The following is a 22,521-nucleotide window of genomic DNA, read 5'->3' as shown; positions in this document are numbered from 1 at the left end:
AAAGAGAGAAATCACCACCCTAGGGGGATGACCACACCACAATCTCTTCTCCTCTCAGGATTTTGGGCATACACACACACACACACACACATGCCTGATGTGTTTTTCAGGCCACTTGGGGCCAGTACTGTAACCATGGAGTCAGCCATGTGTGATCCAACGTCTTAACCATCATTCCATCTCCTGGCCCAAGACTGAACACTTTTAAATTGTAAGTCAACAAAACCACCACCATCACCATCAGATCTAATGTTCTGAGCACGAAGTGTTGGGCACTCTGCTAAGTGTTCCATGTGCATCATTTCATTTTATCCTTACTCGGGGGGAGATACTGACATTAAATGACTTGCTCAAAGTCACAGAGCTGGTGGTAAGCAGCAAAGCTGGCACCAGACTCGAGACTGATCCATCTCCAAAGTTCTTCAATGCAACTGAAAGCTTGTGAGTAAGAAGTGGAATGTGAGAGCACAAATACCCAGACCAGATCCACAGGTAGTAGCTTCAACATCCTCTGGAATTTGAGCTCCCACCCTCTTACTCACCAAAGGAGAATGACTCGGTATGTGAACTTACACAGGTCTGCAGTTTGTGGCATCTTATGGAGAACTATTTAGTTCAAAGACCTTGAGCACAGAGTCTCTTCCTCATGTTCTCAGTAGTTCTGTGTGTTAAAAAGAGGTAGACTTTATCACTTTCATCTATCCTACAGAAAAAATGGAGACACATTTCTAGGGTCAAATGAGACACCCTTATGACAGCAAATCTCTCTGTAATCAACCACTGGGTTTCATGCTAGCAAAGCCTGGTCTCTGATCTTCCTGCTTTCCAACTTTTGTAGCCAGGGACCTGAAGGGGATCTTAAGAACACAATCAAGGGACCAGAAGTTGGCATAATGGCTATATCGCTGGACTCCCATGTAGTCGACCGTGGTTCGAGTCCCAGACCCAGTGGCTTACACTCATGCCAAGCCCATGTGCGTGTGTGCCCAAGATCCTGAGAAGAGAATGAAGGAGAAGGGACTGCAGCATGGCCATCCCCCCAGGGCATGATTTCTCACTTTCTGTCTCTCTGTCTCTGTCTTTCTGGCAAGTGCGCACACCCTATAGCAAAAATACCTCTCAAAAAAAAAAAAAAAAAACAAAAAAAACAACCACGATCAAATAGCTAACACTTGTTGAGTTTTACCATGTGTTTTATGTACATTCTATCATTCTATCATGTACAGAAACCTTCTGTAGTTAGTGCTACTATTTATTCCCCCCATGTTAAAAAAGAGGAAACATAAGTTGTTCAGAGGGGTTAAGAAACTTACTCAAGGTACCAGCAAATGGTGTAATAGTTATGTTGGTGGACTCCCATGTAGTCGACCACGGTCCGAGTCCTAGACCCGGCGGCTTAAAATTCATAGGTACATGTGTGTGCATGCCCCAAATCCCAAGAGGAGAATGAAGGAGAAGGGACTATAACATGGTCATCCTCTTGTGGGGTGATTTCTTGCTTTCTGTCTCTCTCTGTGTCTCCAGCAAGTACACAAGCCCTATAGCAAAAATCTCACTTAAAAAAAGAAAAGAAAAGAAACTTGCTCAAGATGACACAGCCAGCTAGAGGCTGAGCCAGGATTTTAATATGGTCAGTTTCACTTCTAATTTGTGCTCTGAATCTGGCACATATCAGCTATGTCCAATATAAAAAAGGATTATGTTTAAATGTGTTTATTTAGAATTGGAATACGTTTTCTCATAGAATTTTGTTTTAAGTTTTTGCCACAGGGCACATGTAGTCATCAGAGAGAAAGAAAGTGAGAAATCATCCCTTCCAGGGGTACGGTCATGCTACAGTCTCTTCTCCTCCACTCTCTCGTCTTGGGGATTTGGGCATATACGCACACACACATGCACTCAGTGTGATTTTTTTCAAGCTACCAGGTCCAGGACTTGAACCATGGTCAGCCATGTGGGAATCCAGCACCTTAACTACCATGCCACCCACTGGGCCCCCCCCCATAGAAATGATTTTTAAATGGGAGGGCTCACAGATCAACCTACAGAGGCCATTTATGCCTAATGTTTAAAGTCTAAATGTTTGCAGGAAAAATAGCAGGAACAAGTGTTTCAATTATGGTGATAGAAGTAAATATAAGAGGAAATACAATGAATAAGGAATACTTTTTAAGTATTAAAAAAGTCTGTGTTTAGGAACTCCAAAATTACTAGAATAGGTAAAGAAGCTACATAAAAATGCTCATAAAGACTCCGAAAAGGTTTCCCAACGAATTTAATCACTTTAGAGGTGACTACCTGCTGGCCATTTGTTAGTAATTTCCCTTTCTTTCACCCAAATGCAACAAGAGAATTAGTCATTTGTTCATTAAAAAAAGACAAAAATAGTTTTGTGTGTGTGGTTTTATTATTATTATTTATTTATTTTTTTGGTTTGCACCTAACAAAGAGGTGAGGTGTATGGTATAAATATATATATATATATGCTTTGAAACCTAGAAAGGGATTAAAAATCAAAGCTCTGACAAATAGAGAAGGAATTAAGCAATCTAAGTTCCACTTTAGCAGGGTTTTAATGAGTCTGTAAGTGGAAAGTTTTTAAATTGGGGATTATCTGGATTTTTCTCTGAACAATTTGAGAAATTGGGGTGACTAAGTAAAAAGCTAAAGTTAAGAAAGGTTAAGATATATTATGAGAAACAAGAACAAAATCTAAATTAGAAGAAATTAGTTTGTAAAAAGAAAGGGGGCAGCCAGATAGCAAAGTGGTTAGACGCTGGGAATAGGAAGTCAGATCCTACATGGATGACCACGGTTTGACTCCCACTCTGGCTATTTGAAAAACATACCAGCCACATGTGTGTGCATGTCCCAAATCCTGACGGGCTAGAGAAATGGAGGAAAAAGGTTTGTGGCATAACCATGTCTCTCTCTCTCTCTCTGTCTCTCAGAAGCACACATGCCCTCTGGCAATTAAAAAAGTAATAACTTTTAAAACATCAACTCTAGTTTTAGGCTAGGAAGAAGTCACGTTACAGACAATATAAATATGCTGAAGAATACAACAGAAACCTCCAGAACTGTTAGCTTTCCAAGATGTTCTTCACTGTAGGCAGACCAAAGAAACACAGGGCAAGAAGAGACTGTAAAAAGTGAATCAGTTCCATTTTCTGGTTCTGGCTCCAACTACTCTTACATCAAAACAAAAAGCAAATCTTGACCCTTCGCTTACAAATACCCAAAAGATACTGTGAATCCTTGCTCAAGGGCAATTAGAAGGAGGTGAGACTGAAAACTCAATAACTATTCATTTTTGTCGCATATCTTGCCTCCTTTTTAGTTTGTGCTTTTGTCAACTGGTCCTTCAATAATGTTGGTTAGGAGGCTGAGTGGCTTTATAATCCAAAGCAAATTCTCAATTGTGACATTCAAGAACCATCCAAAAGAGCAGCTATTTAGAGTCCCTTTTTTTAACACACACACACACACACACACAATGCTTTTAATACAACAGGATTTTTCTCAACATGTTAACAATACCTTGTAGTAAAACTGAAAAAAAAAAAAACCTGTAACATTTCAATGTCTTTTGTATGAAAGGCAATTTAAGAAAAGAGACTTTTTTCCATTAAAAAAATAAACTCACAGGTAAATCAACAGTTTATATTTGGTTCCTTTTAGAGATTTTCCAAAATGAAGAGGATTTGTCTCTTTGACAACATATTTCTTTCCATAAAAGAGCTATTGCCCAGGGGTAGATTCCATTATCTTAGCAATGGAATGACCCATGGCCACAAATTGAGGTGAAAACATGGAGGTCTTTTAAGCTTCTGGAGATAAACAGTTCCCTTGGAAACCGGCAACACTTCCTGTTCCCGCATCTCTACTGCCAAAGGAGAGGTCATTCTTCCTCTAGTTGAAAAGCTTGAATTGTGTTTTGCTTACAGGACTAAGCCACTAAGGGCAGAGAAAGCTGGGAAGCCATCTGCCAGGCCACAAAAGTTCTCTCCTGTGTTACTTCTTTTTTTTTTTTTTTTTCTTGGAGAGGTTTTTGCTATAGGGCATGTGCGCTCGCCAGACAGACAGAAAGAGACAGAGAGACAGAAAGCGAGAAATCGCCCTCCAGGGGAGATGGCCACATCGCAATCCCTTCTCCTCCATTCTCCTCTTGGGATCTTGGGCACGCACGCACACGTGCCTGGCGTGAGTTTTAAGCCATTGGGTCCGGGACGCGATGGGAAGTCTACTACATGGGAGTCCAGCAACATAGCCATTACATTAACTGATGGTCCCTCCTGTGTTACTTTTCAACAGCTGCTTAAATCTCTGGGAATAACAATCTAGATGTTGTTTGTATTGTGTATTCTCAATAACAAGGCAACGATCTGATGGACAATGAGCCTCTCTCCCAATGTTATCAATAATAGGAAGCACTCCCAAGTCTAATTGAGCCTTGTTAAAGTCACACTCAGGGGCCAGCAGGTGGCATGGAGATTGGGGTACTGGATCCCAAATGGCCAACAGCGCAGTTGAAGTCTCAGACCTGGTGGCTTAAAAATCACACTGAGCATGTATGCACGTGTGCATGAGTGCCTAAAATCCTGAGAAGACTGGAGGAGAAGGGATTGTAAATCACCCTGGGAGGTGATTCTCATTCTCTCTCTCTCTTTCTCTCTCTTTTTCTCTCTCATGCACATGCCCTATAGCAAAATCAAAAACAAAAACAAAAAACAGTTACATTCAATAAGAAGGAAGTTTGCCTGGTCTTGCTACTCCCAAGAATCTGTGTGCATGGGGACGTGTCTGTGTGTACAGATGCTCCTTGACTTCATTCCCCATTAACCAATTGGAAATTGAAAACTTCACTAAACTAAAATGGATTTAATATTAAACTTAACTACCAAACATCATAGCTTAGCCTAGCCTATCTAAATGTTCTCATATTACAAGACAGGGTTGAATAGCTCATGTAATTTATTGAATATTGTACTGAAAATAAAAAACAGAATGGTTATACAGATAATCAAAGTACAACATGGCACCATCTTAAAGTCAAAATATCAAACAAGTCCTCAGTCAGGGACATCTTACAGAGGACATCTCTATTTGCAAGGGTGGCCTACTCTCTGTACCAGAAAGAAGACAATGAAATCACTAGAGACTCTTATCAATGGGGAAAGCATCAACTTAATTCTCCAACATGGCTCTTGTCTTCCAGTGCTTTTTTTGGTCATCTCTATCTCATGTCATTATCATTCACAGTTGACTGTCAGGTCCACTCTTGTATATTCTCTTACACAGTCAATCTAAAAAGAAGGCTAAGGCAAAATACGTGAAACAAAAGTGGTTTATTTGAGTGAGGGATGAGGGCAAATCACCCTGATGAGCAAACTCTGGTGTCCTGGATATGTGCGCATTGACATGATGACAAAGAAACTTGGTTTGTTCAACAAAAAGAAGGGCAAGAAGAGGGAAGATTACAAGACTTGTAACCCTTGGTTCATTTGTCAAGAGTTAACATTGGTCCAGCTAAAATAATGCAGGTAATACCTTATTTATTTTTTTAAGTTTACTTTCTTTGAATTTGTTTATTTACTTATTGCTAAGGACATGTGCATTCACCAGAGAGAGACTGAGAAAGGGAGGGAAAGTGATAAATCACCCTCCAGGGGAATGGCCATGCCGCATTCTCTTCTCCTCCATTCTCGGGATGTTTTGGGTATGCACACAGAGTATTTTATGAGCCACTGGATACAGGACTCAAATCATGCAGCTAGTCATGTAGAATCCCCCTGCCTTAACCTCCATATCACAAACTCAGGAATATTGCGATGAAGAATATGTGGGGCGGTCACACTGCAAAGTTTATAATTCTTTGTAGCATCACAGTTTGCTTACTATAAACTAAAACATGCCTTTTGTACAATAACTCAGATGGACTTAGAATGTAAACAAACTTTCAGACTTGTGCTTTACTGAGGCCATTAACATTTAGATGGGCCTTGCATTTCATGGACTGCTCTGAACGGCTTTCCTTTACATTGACAAATGTACAACAACATGTGTTGGGACCAGCAGTTAGTATAATGGCTATGTTGTTGGACTCCCACGTAGTCGACAGCGGTTCCGAGTCCTGAGCCTGGTGGCTTAAACTCACGCCAGGTGTGTGTGCATGCGTGCCCAAGATCCCGAGAGGAGAATGGAGGAGAAGGGATTGCGGTGTGGCCACCCCCCTGGGGGTGATTTCTCCCTTTCTGTCTGTCTCTCTCTGTCTGTCTGGTGAGCACACATGCCCTATAGCAAAAACTTCTCCAAAAAAAAAGAAAGAAAAAACATGTGTCCACCATTACAATATCACACAGAGTAATTTATATGCCCTAAACATTCTCTGTGTCCCACCTATTGACTCTTCCCTCCCTCTAACCCCTGGAAACCATTTACATTTTTGCTGTCTCCACAGTTTTGCCTTTTATAGAATGTCATGTAATTGGAATCATATAGTATGCAAAATTTTCATATAGGACTTTTTTTTTTAATTCATAATATCATTAAAGTTTCAGGGCCAGCAGGTGGCATGGTTGTTAAGGTGCTGGACTCCCACATGGCCAGCTGTGGTTCAAGTCCCAAACATGGTGGCTTGCCTGCTTTCTCACTTTCCTTCTCTCCCTCTTTCTCTCTCTCTCTGGTGAACATATGTGTCCAGTAGCAAATTTTAAAAATAATAATAAATAAAATTAAATAAGTAATAATTATTTTTTTGAGAGGTTTTTGCTATAGGGCGCGTGCGCTCACCAGACAGAGAGAGACAGAGAGACAGAAAGCGAGAAATCACCCCCCAGGGGGGATGGCCACGCCGCAATCCCTTCTCCTCCATTCTCCTCTTGGGATCTTGGGCACGCACGCACACGCGCTCAGCGTGAGTTTCAAGCCACCGGGTCAGGGACCCGAACCATGTCAACTACCTAGGAGTCCAGCGAAGTATCCATTACGCTAACTGCTGATCCCAATAATAATTCTTTAAAAAATATATTATTTAAGTTTCCTCTATATCTTTCATAACTTGATAGATCACTTCTTGATCATTTCATTTAGCATTAATAATGGTCCATTGTCTAATGTATGCAGTTTACTGAAAAACAACTTGATTGCTTCCAAGTTTTCCCAATTAGGAGCAATGCACTATTAACACCTGTTTGTAGGTTTTTGTGTGGATATAAGTTTTCAGTTCATGTGGGTAAATACCACAGAGTACAACTGCTGGGTTATATTACCTTTGTAAGAAGTTGCAAAACTGTCTTTCAAAGTGGCTGTACCTCCTTTACCAGAAACCTAGGTATGGCTCAGGAAGAGGAAGACCCTGATTGAAAGCTTGATGGGTTCTTAGGAGTCAAAAACAGATGTTCACAGGACATGAAAGTCAAAAAACAAGTGAAGGCAATATTGTACTTGACTCACAAAATGACAATCCTTTTCTCAAAAATACAAAAGTACGGCTGTTTCTATGGCACAGCTGTAATGAAGTGGTCAAGAGAAGCCAGCTCCATGTGGTGACGACAGTTTGAATCCTCAGCCTAGTCAACCTGAAACTTGCTGGACACACATGCCCGAGATCCACCAGCTGCAAGATTAGAGGAAGGAGATCATGGCGTGACCATATCTGTGGACAGTGCCCCCCGCCATCTTCACACATACTCTATTACAAACAAAGATACAAAAGCAGAGGGAATTATAGTAAATGGTGGAGGCCCAGCCATGGCTGTATAGGCAGTAGGGTGTTGCTGCCCAATGCAGGAGACCAAGTGGGAAAGCTCTAGGTTCACATCCCTGGTCTTTGTCAACATGCTGGGTCCACACGACTGCCTGCAGGTAGGTGTGAGAGTGTGGTGTGAAGACCCGTTCAAAGGCCCCCCCACCAACAACATACCTCTCCCCCTACCCTCTTAGAAAATAAATAAATAAGCTGGAAAACAGTAAAAAGAGAAAGAGCATGCTGCCATCTAGAATATAAAACACCTGGGCGATAAGTGTTAGAAGCTAAAGATAAACATTATTTACTTATTTATTTATTTAGTCCCATGAAGCTTTTATTTCATTTCCTTGACAGTTACAAGGTGCGGATTATTTCAAAGTGGGTCATTCGAGTTTATTAGCATTATAAAAAAAACAAAAACAAAAACAAAAAAAACACAAACCCTTCCCAAAGTGAGATGAAGTACCCCAAAGCAGCCTGTGCTTTTTTGTAATTAGATTTTGTGATTATTTTCCTGCTGAAAGTAGCACATTTTGTACATGAACCTCATTTTATTCCTCGTGTTCATCTGGGTTCTCAGAAGCTCCCAAAGCATCCCCAGCAAGGTGTTATATATTTCATGGACGTGTCAGTGTTTCAATGGCTGAATAGGCTTCTCTTCTTCCCTAGACTCTGATGAAGGGAGTTATTCTGTGTTCTTGGAGAAAGCAGCATCTTTGAATGATTTTGAGTTCAGCTTTGACATGTGACAGCTTACATATTTATAATTATAGTTTTGTATCAGTCCTGTCTATGCAGTTTAAATTGTTATCTAGCTGCACGATGAAAGCCTTATCAAGACATTTGTCACAGTTAACTAAGTTTTTTCAGGTCATACATGTGAGTTTATATTAAAATGTATGTATGCTGGAGCAAAATAGAAAACACTGTAACTTGAAACCTTATATGTATGCAATGCAGAAAATAACTATGTATCCATATGCAAAAGAGGCTTAGTGACTGAGAAAACCAAACTTCCCAAGAACAAGAAAATCTGATTTCCTTCCACAGAAATGTCCCATGCACCTGTAATCCCAGCTACTCAGAAGGCTGAAACAGGAGAACTGCAAGTTTGAGCGCAGCCTGGAAAGCATAGCAAAACTCTTGTGTCTGAAAACATTTTTATAATTAAAAAAAAAATGCCACATGACTTTATTTATTTTAATTGGCTCAAGGATGCCTGTGCTTGCCATAGAAAGACAGTAAGAGAAGAAAGCGAGAAAGCACTTCCTATGGGGGACAGTCATGCTGCAATCCCTTCTCCATTTATTACTCCTTTCAGAATTTTTGGCACTTTCACACATGCCTGGCAAGTCCAGGACTTGAACCACGCAGTTGGCCATATGGGATCTAGCAGTCTCACCCACCACATTACCTGCTGGCCCAACCCCATGACTTTAGAAAGCTATTAACTTTATCATTTTATTTCCCCATTTATAAAAATAAAAGTGAAATTGCATTTAGTGCCATCATTAAAGTTTTTTTTTTTTTTTCCAAGAGCTCTGGTTACTCTCTCAAGTGAGATTATTTTTTATTATTTTAGCAGAAATTTTATATCATCCACACATTAGCTAATTCTACGGTAAAATACAGTTAACTAATCTGGAAAAGGTTTAAATAAATAAAAGGCTCTCTGCCCCATTCATATTATGCTACGTTTGTTCTTCAGAATGAAAATGATTTTAAACTTCAGATCTTTAGGACAATGGCAGTAAGTGGTGCAGCCATGTCATATCATCGAAATTAAAGAGCACCACTGCATTCCATTCTTTCCTTCTGGTTCCTTGGGTGCACAGAAGTGGGGGGAAGAAAGGATTGATTCTCCCTCTCCAATTCCTAATTCTTTACTTAAAACCATTTATTTGAGCCAAGAAGTCCTTGTCTACAGCTGGGAGTGTGCCCAGGAGTTGATTTTTGGCTTGTGTCTGCTCATTTCTAAGAAAGTCCTCTTTATTCAATAGAAGTTGTTCTTCATGAGCACCCCCCACTGCACCCCAGAACATCTCCCATGAGCCTGTGAAAGGCTTACTACTCCCTTCCTCCTCACCCCATAATGTAGTTGAACTACCACTGGTAGAGCACGTACACCATTACACTGTCCTTAGTTGGGGAGGAACTGTTTCTTATTATCGTTGTATCCCACTGCCTAGATTTATGGCCTGTGTATCGGTACCAGGCATAAAGCAGGTCCTACTACTATTGATTAAAAGGAATACAGAGGCTTTAGGGACCTCATTTAAGTTCTTTGCATATAACAAATGTCATGAAGAGAAGTGGATGGGTTTGTGTGACAGACATTATTTTCCATATTCATTTCCCCTTCCTCCATGGTAATAGAACACTTGGTTTTTAGAAGGATGCACTGGCAACACAGAATAAGGATTGCATTTCCCAGTCTCCTTTGCAGTTAGGTACAGCCACATGATTCAGTTTTGGCCAATGGAAGAAAAGCAGACGTGTCTTGTGGCAGCTTCAGAAATCCTCCTTAAAAGCAAGCTGACAGATATCAGTTATTATTTCTTCTTTGTCCTTTTTTTGCTTTTGACTGCCTGGAATATAGACTCAATGGCTGAGGCTGGGCAGCCCTTTGGGCCATGAGTAACCTATGGAGACTATAAATGGTGGAGCATCAGGATGGAAAAGGCCTAGATCCCTGAGGACCTTGCAGACGAAAGCTACCACCTCAGCCCTAGTCTGCCAATTATTGACTTTTACGAAAGAGAGAAATCTCTACGCTCGGTCATGTTACCTTGGGGGTAGGCTGGAGAACTCGGTTACTCGTAGTGGAACTTAATTCTGATTCAGTTCCGGGTTTTCCTGCTCCCTACTCCGAGTGTTCTGTAATATCTCATACTCAAACAACCTTCCATCAATGCTTTAGATGAGTCATATCAGGAATAGCTAAACTGGAAAATTAAATTTATTATCACTCTTCCCACCACTTCTTGAGCATAAATTAGTAGCTTTTCTTTTCGAATGTTTGCTGTATGCCAGATGCTTCCTATGCAGTATTGTATTTAACCCTCATAGAAACTTTATAAGGTAGGGATTTTTATCATCCTCACATTAGAGATGCTAATTAATTAGCAGTGAATGACCACAGCAGACCCAAAGGTAGGGTGACACCTCTTCTACCCCATATGCGTCACCTTTCCTTGACCTCAGTGAGGAGTTTAGTAGAGAGCCTTCCTCTGTCCAGCAGAGAGCTTTACTTGCTAACCCATGGAGCATCAATGTTGCAAATGCAGGTTACCAGGAAACAGAATTCCGCATCAGCAAAGTTGCCACTAGTGCCCAAGGAATGATAAGGAATTCTCTACAGAGAGCCAAAGGCTAGAGAAACTCACTTCTTCCTGAGTAAGTCTGGGGAAGTCAGGGGGCAGGAGAGAACATGGGACTGAGTGGAGTCTCACAGCACAGGCAGAGCCTGTCCACAGCTAAAATGACACAGGCTGTGGAACCAAAGGCAGACATAGCCACTCATGTACATGAAGACCATCAAGTCAATTTAATATTTGAAGATTGTAGGGTCAAACACCTGAAATTAGTAAGGCATTCAGAAAAAAAAAAAAAAAACCTGTACCTTATGCTACCCTGAAGTCACTGAATGCAACCTAATCACATGGAAAGATAATTAATTTCCTTTTGTTATGTATAGTATTAACATTTACTCATTCAAGAAATACATGTTGAGGGGCCAGACGGTGTTGTATTACTAACACAATGCTCTGCAAGGCTGGCCCACGTAGGGGGGTTCCAGGTTCATGCCCAGAGACCTCCCTGAACATGCTAGGTGCGTGTGTGCCCATGATCTTGGGCTGGCTGAAACTGGAGGTGGATCACATTGTGAAGATTCTGTTAGTGGTGTCTCTGTCTCTTCTCTCTCTGCGTGTATCTCTCTTGCTCATGGAAGAAATAACCAACTTTTTAAAAAGATCTTCAAAAACAAAGCAGAAATATGTGTTGAGGGACTGTGTGCAGGTGCTGTGCTAAGCAGGAATAAAGCAGGATGAGTCTCTCTGGAATGGAGCAGGCAGGCGAGGAGACCTACCTATGAAAAGACCCTTGTGGCACAAGGTGTCATGGGCCATATGGAATATGCAGAGGGCTGAGGGAAGCTTAAATGAGAAACATCCCACCTCAGAAGAGGGAAAGTTTCCAAGATGAGGGAGCAGTCTTTGGAGGGCTTTTGACATCCCTCAAGGCAGAAAAAAAAAAAAAAGTAATGTGTGCCAGTTCATATGAGGCAAAAGCCCCCTGCAGGCATCTCACAATAGCCCCAGGGATAGAACTATTCTTGCCAGAGAATCACAATTCAAGCTTATAAAAATGCCCTTGACACATCAAGAATAGAATTAGTTATGTTCTGTCTACTCTGTTTAATAAGTCAACGAAGAACAAAGGCACTTTTTTTCTGGGTCTTCTTAAAAAAGTCTTCTTTTACTAACAAATACTCAATTCAATGATATGGGGGGGGGGAACACCCTGTTCCTAAAAATGCTAGCTCAAAGGAATCATTTTGCAAAAAGCCTTCCTTCATGTCACATTTTCACTGTTCCCTGGACCAGAAGGACTGGTATTTTCTATTTGTCAAAATTGACTCAATTAAATAGTGTCCCAGAAAGCAAGATGCAGATATCAAATCACACTTTGGGAGGTGGTGCAGAGTGGTGGGTGAAATACGTGAATTAGGGACAGCTAGACCTGAGTCCAAATCTCATTCCATGTCTAAACTAGTCACGTGAGTCTCTGTTTTCTAATTTGCACAAGAATGGTAATGATATATCTCTTGTGTGTTTGTGGTCTCAATTATATGACATATATAAAGCCTCTGGCACAATATCTAACTAATAATAGGCCTCCATTCATGGCAGAGATCACTGTCTTATGAGTTTTTATCATCCTATCCCAAGCACTCTGAAATAAGGTATTGGACAGACAAAGTTGCTATTGAACAATTTTTAAGTGTATTTCTTCCATGAGCAAAACAGAGAGACATCTCTAACAGGGCCTTGATGCCACACTCAATCCCCAGCTTCAGCCACTCCAGACCATGGGCACATCCAATCCTAATATACTCAGAGAGGCCTCCAGATACATGTAGATCAGCCTGGCAGAGTGTCATATTTTACCACCCCACCACCATCCAGCCCCAAATTTTAAGCAGAGACAAACATTCTCGTCTTTCTCATTTGAATCTTCAGTGACCTCTTGGGTCAGCAGAGTGACCCAAAGTGCTATGACTAAGAGTTGAGTCTTCCACAGTGTGTCAAAATCATGATTTAAAAGTACTTTAGTCAAGAACAAGAATTCCATGAAATCTTATTTATAGATTGGGAATAATTTCAAGTGATTCTTAGATCCAGCATCCTCCCACCTTGCCCACTGCCAATGTACCTGAACTCACTGGGATCATTTAACCTATGAAGTGCAGTGAGTGGCTGAGCTAGACAATATGGTTAATCCAACATATCTTGGAAAAAAAATTAAACTATTCAACAGAAGGCTCTTCAGGGGATCCAAACTATTGATGTCTAGTGGGTAACAGAGAAATGGAGGAATTAATTATAACCCTTATGCAACTTCTTCACCTAAAGTATTTCTACAGCTCGCTCCTCTAAATCATAAATAGTTCCTGAGGCAAGCTTGCTCACACTTTCCAAAATATTTCTTCTTTTAGCCATGATTAAGTATGAAAAATTTCATTCCAGCTGGAAGAACATTAGGGAAAAATAAGGCGTATGTGAGTAAGGGTACTTTTATAAAGGAGTGACATTTCTTCTCTACTGAAGAACACTTTGAAATTACATTACAGAAAAGATTGATGGTTTCAGGGTCAGGAAGAAGAAGTGGGAGGATGGAAAGTAAGCGATGTCACCAAGAATTCCAGCATCCAAACATCACTCTGTTTTTCATTTTGTTTAGCCTGAGCCAAGCTCTGTAGCCAATTGCACTCCCCAGGAGACATGCTCAGTCTCAATGACCAGATATGGCATGTGTTACAAGAAAATGAACCTATAATTTGTAGGAAAAACAATTAGGTGAGGGAAAAAGGTTGCAAACAGTAGCTAGCACTTAGTGACTCTCTTGAGCCTACGGAGAATGACCTGTGTGAGAATTCAAGGACAGATCCTGAACTGGTGCTGGAGCAGGTGCGGGGGCATACTGGCTGAGTTCATGTTCATTTTGTGCTGACCTCAGTGGTTAGGAGACACAACAAAACTCTGGAAAGATCAAGCATCCATCTCTTGGTACCTGAGAATGTAGCAGAGAAAGAGAATCCTGAGCAGAAGGTAGAAGCAGAGAAAGTCTTAAAATATGTATGACTTGATTTGGTTACCTCGTGGGAGGCACCGAGGAAAGGAGAGGAAGTGAAAAGACGTTTACTGAGAGGCAAGGAGAGCACAAGGTCTTAGAAGGAAGGGACCCTGCCTGTCTTGCTCACCAATGTACTCCCAGCTCCTAACATAGACTCTGCCATGCAGTCATCACTCAATAAAGCTTTGCTGAAGGAAGGAAAGACTGACATGGCCCAGATCTCATTCCATAAGGGGAACTTAGTAAGGATTTTGGAACAATTAACTAATGAATGAGAATACCTACTGTACGCCAAGTATTGTTTTGTGGTTTCATGCCATTTACAAATATCTTACTCTGGCCACCTGCCAGATGCTCTGGGCACTAATCCAAGAAAGACAACAGTTTCTGCCCTCATGGAGCTTATAGTGAGGAAATAGCGGCTCACTCAATGGCACTGCATTCTATAATGACCCCAGGCTGCATCAAAGAGTGGGGAAAGGTAGGAGAGGAGAGTCTCTATCTTTCTAGAAGAGTCAAGGCCATATTTACAGCAAGGCAGCCTTCAAACAACTGAGACTTAGATGAGCAGGCATTGCAGGCAATGAAAATGGTGTAAGAGAAACCTTCAAGTAGCTCATCCTTGCAGGAGCAAAAACTTCTGTGGGGCAAGAAGGCAGGAGAGTGAGGGAGAAAAGGAAAGAGATAAGGCTCAATCCTAATCACAAAGGGCCTGATATTTCATCTGAAGCAGCCTGAAGTCACCCTATAGAAGATAAGAAACAGGCCCGGTTTCATGGGCATGTGACCTGGACAGTTACAGGGGGTCCTACGCTCAGAGGAACCCCATACTTGGTGGAATGCCCTGCCCTATGTTTTGTAAGTTAATCCCTGGAGACTATGGAACATGTTCATGAGTAGAGGAGACCTACGTGATATATTGGCTTGCTGGGAAAGTCATGACCTATTTTGTTCTGTTTTTCTATGCCGGAATCTGTCATGACTTTTCCAACAACTCAATACATGCCTGCATTTTCTTGCCCCTTTTTTTTGTACATAGTATTCACGATGCCCATGAGCACAGAATTCCAGTTGGCTTACTGGTTTCTGTTGCTTAGTAACTGAATATCTAAAACTAGGGGATTTGTAAGAATAATGGATTATTTGCCTCACAGTTTGGAGGTCTAAGGTCCAGGGACCAAATCTCCTGAGGGCGTTCTTACTGGTGGGGACCGCTGGCAGAGTCCAGAGACAGTGAATCGCATGGTGAGAAAGAGAGTAAGAGTGTGTGTCTGGTCATGCCTCCTTTTCCCTGCTCCAGTCTGCTCTCCTAATGAAGCTATCAGGAGTCAGTCATAAGGGCCCCATGCTAATCACCTCCCAAAGTCTCTACTTAATCCCATGGTCAGATTAAGTTTCCTCTTTTTTTTTTTTTGTTTGTTTATGATAAAGTACACATACAAAAGAGAGAAGGTAGGGTACACTCTCTATAAGGCCTGGTCATTCTATGATCCCCTCCCGCCAGTCCTTGCCAGAATCCTGGGCATGTGTGCATGTGGCTGGCATGTTTCAGGTCAACAGGACCAGGGATTTGAACCATAGTCAGTGTACAACTTCCTGCTTCACAGTCTAGTATGGTACCAATGGTGCCAAAGAGGCTGAGCCAAGTTTCCTCTTAATACTGTCACAATAAGAACAAAATTTCAACACACAAATTCTGAGAGGACACATTCAGACCATGGCACCCACCATAGTCAGTGTATAGCTTCCTGCTCCACAGCCCAGTATGCTACCAACGGTGTAGGAGTTTAGTGAGACTCAAAGGAAGTTCAAGGTGAGCATGTCATGGCTCAGTCCTAATCACAAAACCTGGTATGTTCATTTGAAGCAGCTTGAAGTCATCCCGTAGATAGATAAGAAACAGGCATTTTTTGTGCAGAATGTCTACTATGCTGGCAAGAATGAAATAACACTGGCCCACAAAATGAGAGTGGTTTAACTTCAGTGACTCTACATATGCTGAAATGCTCTCATATTTGCATCTAAAATTGGTGTTGCATAGTACAAAGATGAACAGCAAAGTTCACGCTCATAATTTATCATTTGAATTTTTCTTCATTTAGACCGACACTTAGTAGTAAATGAAAATACCTTGACAAGTTGGGAGACTACAATAAAGGAAAAGTTTTAATATTTTTAGTATGTCTAATAATTTCCCTTCTGTCCTGTACATTTTGTTGTGGACCTCACACATAATCTGGCTGACTTCAAAGAGGGATCATTAAGCAGTTTTTAGCAGGGAAGGTACACAATAAGACTATCACTTGGAGCCAGCGAGTGGCATGGTGGTTAAAATGCTAGACTCCCACAGGGCTGACCATGGTTCAAGCTCTGAACCTGGCAGCTTGCTTTCTCACTTTCATTCCCTCTCTCTGATCAAATTAAATAATAATAATAAATAAAACAAATCATTCTTTAAGAATAAAAGACTATTACTTCTGAAAAATAACCCTCGCCAGAGTGTAGCAGTTAGGACAAAGATAGGTACAGCAAGGGTGAGAGGACCTGTCATCATGGGTGCCGAAGTCTATGCTAGAACAGGGACAAAGGGACCAGAGGTACAGGGACAGATGTACTAGGACTCCGTGGCTTGGTGATTCAGTGCAAGAAGGAGACAGCAAGAGAGAGGACTCCACCTCGACTCCCAGATTCCTGGCTCTAGCCGCTAGGAGATGTCTTTTACTGAGATGTGGAAGAGGAGGAAAAGAGTTTGGAGTGGGTGAGGGAGGAGGAATGGGTTGAAAGAGAAGGTCTGGAACATGGTGTAGACTTGTCATGTTTGTATCGAGGCATTATCTCCCTCTCTCCCCTTTCTTCTGAAAACAGACCCCACCTGGCCTCAGGAGTATGGCCCTGATCTATTAGGTTATCAGGAAAGTCATGACACATTTTTGCACAGAAAATATACAAAAACACATCGTGACTTTCCCGACGACCTAATAGGTTGGACCTATCACAGTACTCAGTTGTGTACACATGCGCATTCATGTGCACGCACACACGCCCCCAAACACCATAAACTCAGTCTCTGCTACAGGTGCAAGGAGTCAGCAGGTCGATGTCCAAAACCTGGATAATAGGAGTCCTTCCCTGGGATTTTTTTTTTTTTTCAAGCTAAAGTTATAGGAGATGTTCCTTTCCTCTCTCACACCAGAAATGAGCCTACAACTCCAGCTAACACAGTTTAGGGGCCCTGAGACTTATGTCTTTGGTAAGGAAACCCTAAAGCAGGGCTGACCATGGTTCAAGCTCTGAACCTGGCAGCTTGCTTTCTCACTTTCATTCCCTCTCTCTGATCAAATTAAATAATAATAATAAATAAAACAAATCATTCTTTAAGAATAAAAGACTATTACTTCTGAAAAATAACCCTCGCCAGAGTGTAGCAGTTAGGACAAAGATAGGTACAGCAAGGGTGAGAGGACCTGTCATCATGGGTGCCGAAGTCTATGCTAGAACAGGGACAAAGGGACCAGAGGTACAGGGACAGATGTACTAGGACTCCGTGGCTTGGTGATTCAGTGCAAGAAGGAGACAGCAAGAGAGAGGACTCCACCTCGACTCCCAGATTCCTGGCTCTAGCCGCTAGGAGATGTCTTTTACTGAGATGTGGAAGAGGAGGAAAAGAGTTTGGAGTGGGTGAGGGAGGAGGAATGGGTTGAAAGAGAAGGTCTGGAACATGGTGTAGACTTGTCATGTTTGTATCGAGGCATTATCTCCCTCTCTCCCCTTTCTTCTGAAAACAGACCCCACCTGGCCTCAGGAGTATGGCCCTGATCTATTAGGTTATCAGGAAAGTCATGACACATTTTTGCACAGAAAATATACAAAAACACATCGTGACTTTCCCGACGACCTAATAGGTTGGACCTATCACAGTACTCAGTTGTGTACACATGCGCATTCATGTGCACGCACACACGCCCCCAAACACCATAAACTCAGTCTCTGCTACAGGTGCAAGGAGTCAGCAGGTCGATGTCCAAAACCTGGATAATAGGAGTCCTTCCCTGGGATTTTTTTTTTTTTTCAAGCTAAAGTTATAGGAGATGTTCCTTTCCTCTCTCACACCAGAAATGAGCCTACAACTCCAGCTAACACAGTTTAGGGGCCCTGAGACTTATGTCTTTGGTAAGGAAACCCTAAAGGAGAAACGTGTATGGATGAGCAGTGGAGAGAGTTCCAAGGACTTTGAGATCTGAGCTGTTTCCAGTTTTCTTCTGTCTTTCCCAGTGACACAATCCAACAAATCCAACTCCCTGCTAGGTCTCACCACACACCTTTTATATTTTCTTAAAGTTAGTTGGAATAAGCTTTCTGTCACTTGCAACTGAAAGAATCCTGATTACTACAGGCACACAGGTAGTGCCTATGGAAACAGTGTGTGGTAGGGATTACCATGCCCATAGCATGGAGAAGTGGCCTGAGACTCGGAAAGGTTAAGTAACCTGTGGAAAGCCTTGTGGCCAGCACATTGCAATACCTGGGCATCAGTGCAACTCTGTCTAGCTCCAAAGCTGATCACCTCTCTACACCACCGCACTTTCCACCCAATCTGCTCATTATTCTTAGCACTCTTTCAAACTTAGGGATATTCATGCTACTACTCATCCGAGTTTTTTTGCTTAATAACCAAAAGCAATGCTGGACAGATTATGATTTTTCTGGAGTGTGTCCCAGGCACTCACTCCTCACTTTAAAATTCACTGGTAGCAAAGGGCTTAGATGCTAATTTTGCAGAAGGCCAAAGTCAGTGACCTTAGGACTGAACAGTTATTTTCCCAAACTTTCTTTATGAGTTTGAATGGAAAAATCAAGTCTTAATTCCCAGCAAGACTCCTAGGGAGGTGATAAGACACTGAGCTGAAGGCTTCACTTCAGAACAGCTCTCTGCCCTTCTTTTAGGCCTGCTTTTCTCTTTTGTCTTTTGTCATTGTCCCATTGTTCCTTTTTTTTTTAGTTCTTTCTTTCTAACTCAAGCATATTCTAAAGAATATTTTTTGACGAACTTGTCCTAGGGTATTGTGACAGAAACCACTGTCCCCTAACTGTAACTCTGTCCTCTTTCTTTTTTTTTTTTTTTTTTTCAATATAGAACTCTGGGGCAGCAGGTGGTGTAGAGGTTAAGACAGCTTAGGGACCAGTAGGTGGCACTGTGTTTGAGATTCTGGACTTCCGCATGGCCAATTGCAGTTCAGGTACTGGACCTGGTGGCTTGCTTTCTTGCTTTTTTTCTCTCTGTCTCTCTCTGGTGAGCTCACGTGCCCTGTAGCAAATTAAAAATAATAATACTAATAATGATAAATAAAATTAAATAAATAATGCTTTAAAAAAGATGGCTTAATTTCACATGGCCAGGCCAGCAGCTTGAAAAACATGCCGACCACGTGTGCATGCATGCCCAAAATACCAAGAGGAGAATGGAGAAGGGATTGCATGGCTACCTCCGCAGTGGGTGATTTCTCACTTTCTCTCTCTCCAATGAGCACACATGCACTATAGCAAAAAAAAAAAAAAAAAAAAAAAAAAAAAACAAAAAAAAAAAAAAAAAAAAAAAAAAAGGCAAAGAATAAACAAAAATAAAATCTCCAGATTTAGAAAAAAAAATTTTGGGGGGGTCAAGCTATAATTTAAATATCATAAAATTTACATTTTTTTTTTCAGAGAGAGAAAGACTTTTGCTTTAGGGAATGTGTACTCACTAGAAAGAGAAAGAGAGAGAGAAAGTGAGAAATCACCCCCTCAGGGGGATGACCACACCACAGTCAGTTCTCCTCCATTCTCTTGGGATTTTGGGCATATATGCACAATCATCCAGACTGAATCTCAAGCCACTGGGACCAGGACTTGAACCACAATCAGCCATGTGGAAGTCCAACGCCTTAACCACCATACCTGTTGGCCCTCACATTTATCATTTTAAGTGTGGAATTCCATGATTTTTTTGCAATCATCACCATTATCTAATTCTAGAACTATTTATCATGCCCTAAAGAAACCCCATACCAACACAGATACCAGAGACAGTGTGGGAAGAGAGTGGGTGATGGCAGAGGGGAAGAGATGGAAAATTATTTGTTGACAATAACATGTTGTTGATGTGCTTGATTGAGACAATATATAGTGTACTCTAGCTGGAAAAAAAATTTTTTTTTGCACCAAAAAAAAAAAAAAAAACAAGAAATGGAAAATTATTTATTGACAATAACATGTATGGTAATATCCTTGATTGAGTCAAGATACAGTGTATTCTAGATGGACAATCTCGTTTTGTATACCGTAATGATGTACAGTGAATAAATATAAATGAATAAATTTAAAATTTAAAAAAAGAAAAAAAAAAAAAGAAACCCCATGCCTGTTAGCACTCACTGTCCATTCCCACATCCCTCCAGCTCCTGACAATGACTATTCCACTAACTCTATGGTTTGCTTATTCCAGATAGTTCATATCTTAGAACTACATGTCTGGCCTTTTTCCACTTAGCCTATGTTTTCAAGGTCCATGCACATTGCAGTATGTATAAGCACTTCATTCCTTTTATTGTCAAACAATATTTCATTTCCTAAGTGCTCCATAATTTTGCATATCTATCAGCTAATGGGCATTTGGGTTGTTTCCCACTTTCCAGCTTTTATGAATAATGATGCTTTGAACATTCATGCACAGGTTTTGGTATGAAAAGATGTTTTCAATTCTCTCAGATATATACTGGGAGTCATATAATAACTCTATGCTTACCTCTCTTTGGAAGCTGCTGAATTATACAACATTCCACAGTGGCTTCATCTTTTAACATTCCCATCTACAAGGTATAAGAACATTTTGATTCTTAGCTGGCATACTGAGTCTGGGAAAAGAATAAATTTCTACTCCCCTTCTACCTATGTGTGGCCATTTGACTAAGTTCAGTTTATGGGACAGGATGGAAGCAGAGGTGGTGTGTGCAATTTCTTAGGGAAATGTGTCCTTCAGCTGGAACCATGGAACAGCAGTAATGGGCTGCTCAAGAGATGCTGAATACATATGGAAGATTAGGGGTTCAGTTCCCCAGCTAACCTGTACATGCTGGGTGCATGTGCCTATGATTCTGGCTGACTGGGAAGGCTGGGAAAGGAGATTACTACATGAGACTCTTTTGAGGGTACTTGTCTTTCTTTCCCTCTTTCCATTCTTTTCTCCCTTCTTCATGAACTAAATTTAAAAAGGAAATTAAATATGTCCTCCTCTGTTGCTTTCTCCAACTGCTGGTTGGAATGTTGACTTAATGACTAGAGGTCCAGCAGCCATTCTGGGTCATGGAGTGACTTTGGGAAAGGAAGCCAGAGCAGAGGGTAGAAGGAATCTATACCTTACATTGTGAAGGGCCGCGCTAGCCCTGGAATAATCACCTCTGGACTTCTTGAATATGAGAGAGAAATAACTTCCATTATTAATATTTTGGTATTATTATTTTTATCCTTATTAGCTGTAGACAAATCTAACTTTAAGTAATACAGTTACTGAGTTTTTTTACTCATTGAGAAAATTTTTGCTGAAAGCCAACTAAAAGCCAAAAGCCAAGTCTTGAACTTGTTGCTAAAGAAATGAAGATACATGAGCTAAGGACCTAATAATGTAGGGCATCATGTTGAATTGAGAGATTGTCATGTAATTAAGTAAGTCAATGCTTAAAAGCCAAGTCTCACACGTAAATGGAGGAAAAGACAAATGAAATCAACTTAAAGCAACTTAGAGATCTTGGTTTAGTCTTCTTGCTCCTATCACTGCTTCCAAATTTCCAACAAATTTTAATCTTTGGGATTTAGGAAGAAGCAATTAGAATTCCTGGATAAGCTATTCCTTTTTTTTTTTTGGAGAGGTTTTTTTCACTATAGGGCACATGCATTCCCCAGACAGACAGAGACAGACAGAAAGCGAGGAAAAATCACCCCCCAGGGGGGATGGCCACGCCACAATCCCTTCTCCTCCATTCTTTTCTTGGGATCTTAGGCACACACGCACACGCACCCAGAGTGAGTTTTAAGCCACCGGGTCCAGGACACAAACCATGGTTGACTATGTGGGAGTCCAGCGACATAGCCATTATGCTAACTGCTGGTCCCCCCCCCCTTTTTTTTTTGAGAGAGATTTTTGTTATAGGGTATGTGCACTCACTTGAGAGATAGACAGAAAGTGAGAAATCTCCCCCTAGGGATGATGGCCACACAGCATTCCCCTCTCCTCCATTCTCCTCTTGGGATCTTGGGCATGCACGCCCACATGCCAGATGTGAATTTCAAGTTGCCAGGACTCAAACCTCAGTTAACTATGGGAACCAGCAGTTAGCGTAATGGCTATGTCGCTGGACTCCCACGTAGTCGACCGCGGTTCG

The 22,521-nt window shown here is 41.3% G+C and overlaps 1 protein-coding gene across 1 annotated transcript in view; it reads right to left on the bottom strand.

Annotated features, from left to right (window-relative positions):
• Positions 1-22,521, bottom strand: part of CUNH12orf75 (chromosome unknown C12orf75 homolog) — a 140,244-nt gene that overhangs the window by 107,135 nt on the left and 10,588 nt on the right. The window contains exon 3 of the mRNA XM_006141440.3: positions 20,889-20,952. Within this exon, the coding sequence (XP_006141502.1) occupies positions 20,889-20,952 (64 nt within the window). The remainder of the gene's footprint in view (positions 1-20,888; positions 20,953-22,521) is intronic.

The sequence above is a fragment of the Tupaia chinensis genome, unplaced genomic scaffold (genome assembly GCF_000334495.1).
Source record: "Tupaia chinensis unplaced genomic scaffold, TupChi_1.0 Scaffold000054_1, whole genome shotgun sequence".
Taxonomy (NCBI): Eukaryota; Metazoa; Chordata; class Mammalia; order Scandentia; family Tupaiidae; genus Tupaia; species Tupaia belangeri.
This window is presented reverse-complemented; position numbering and strand designations above follow the sequence as displayed.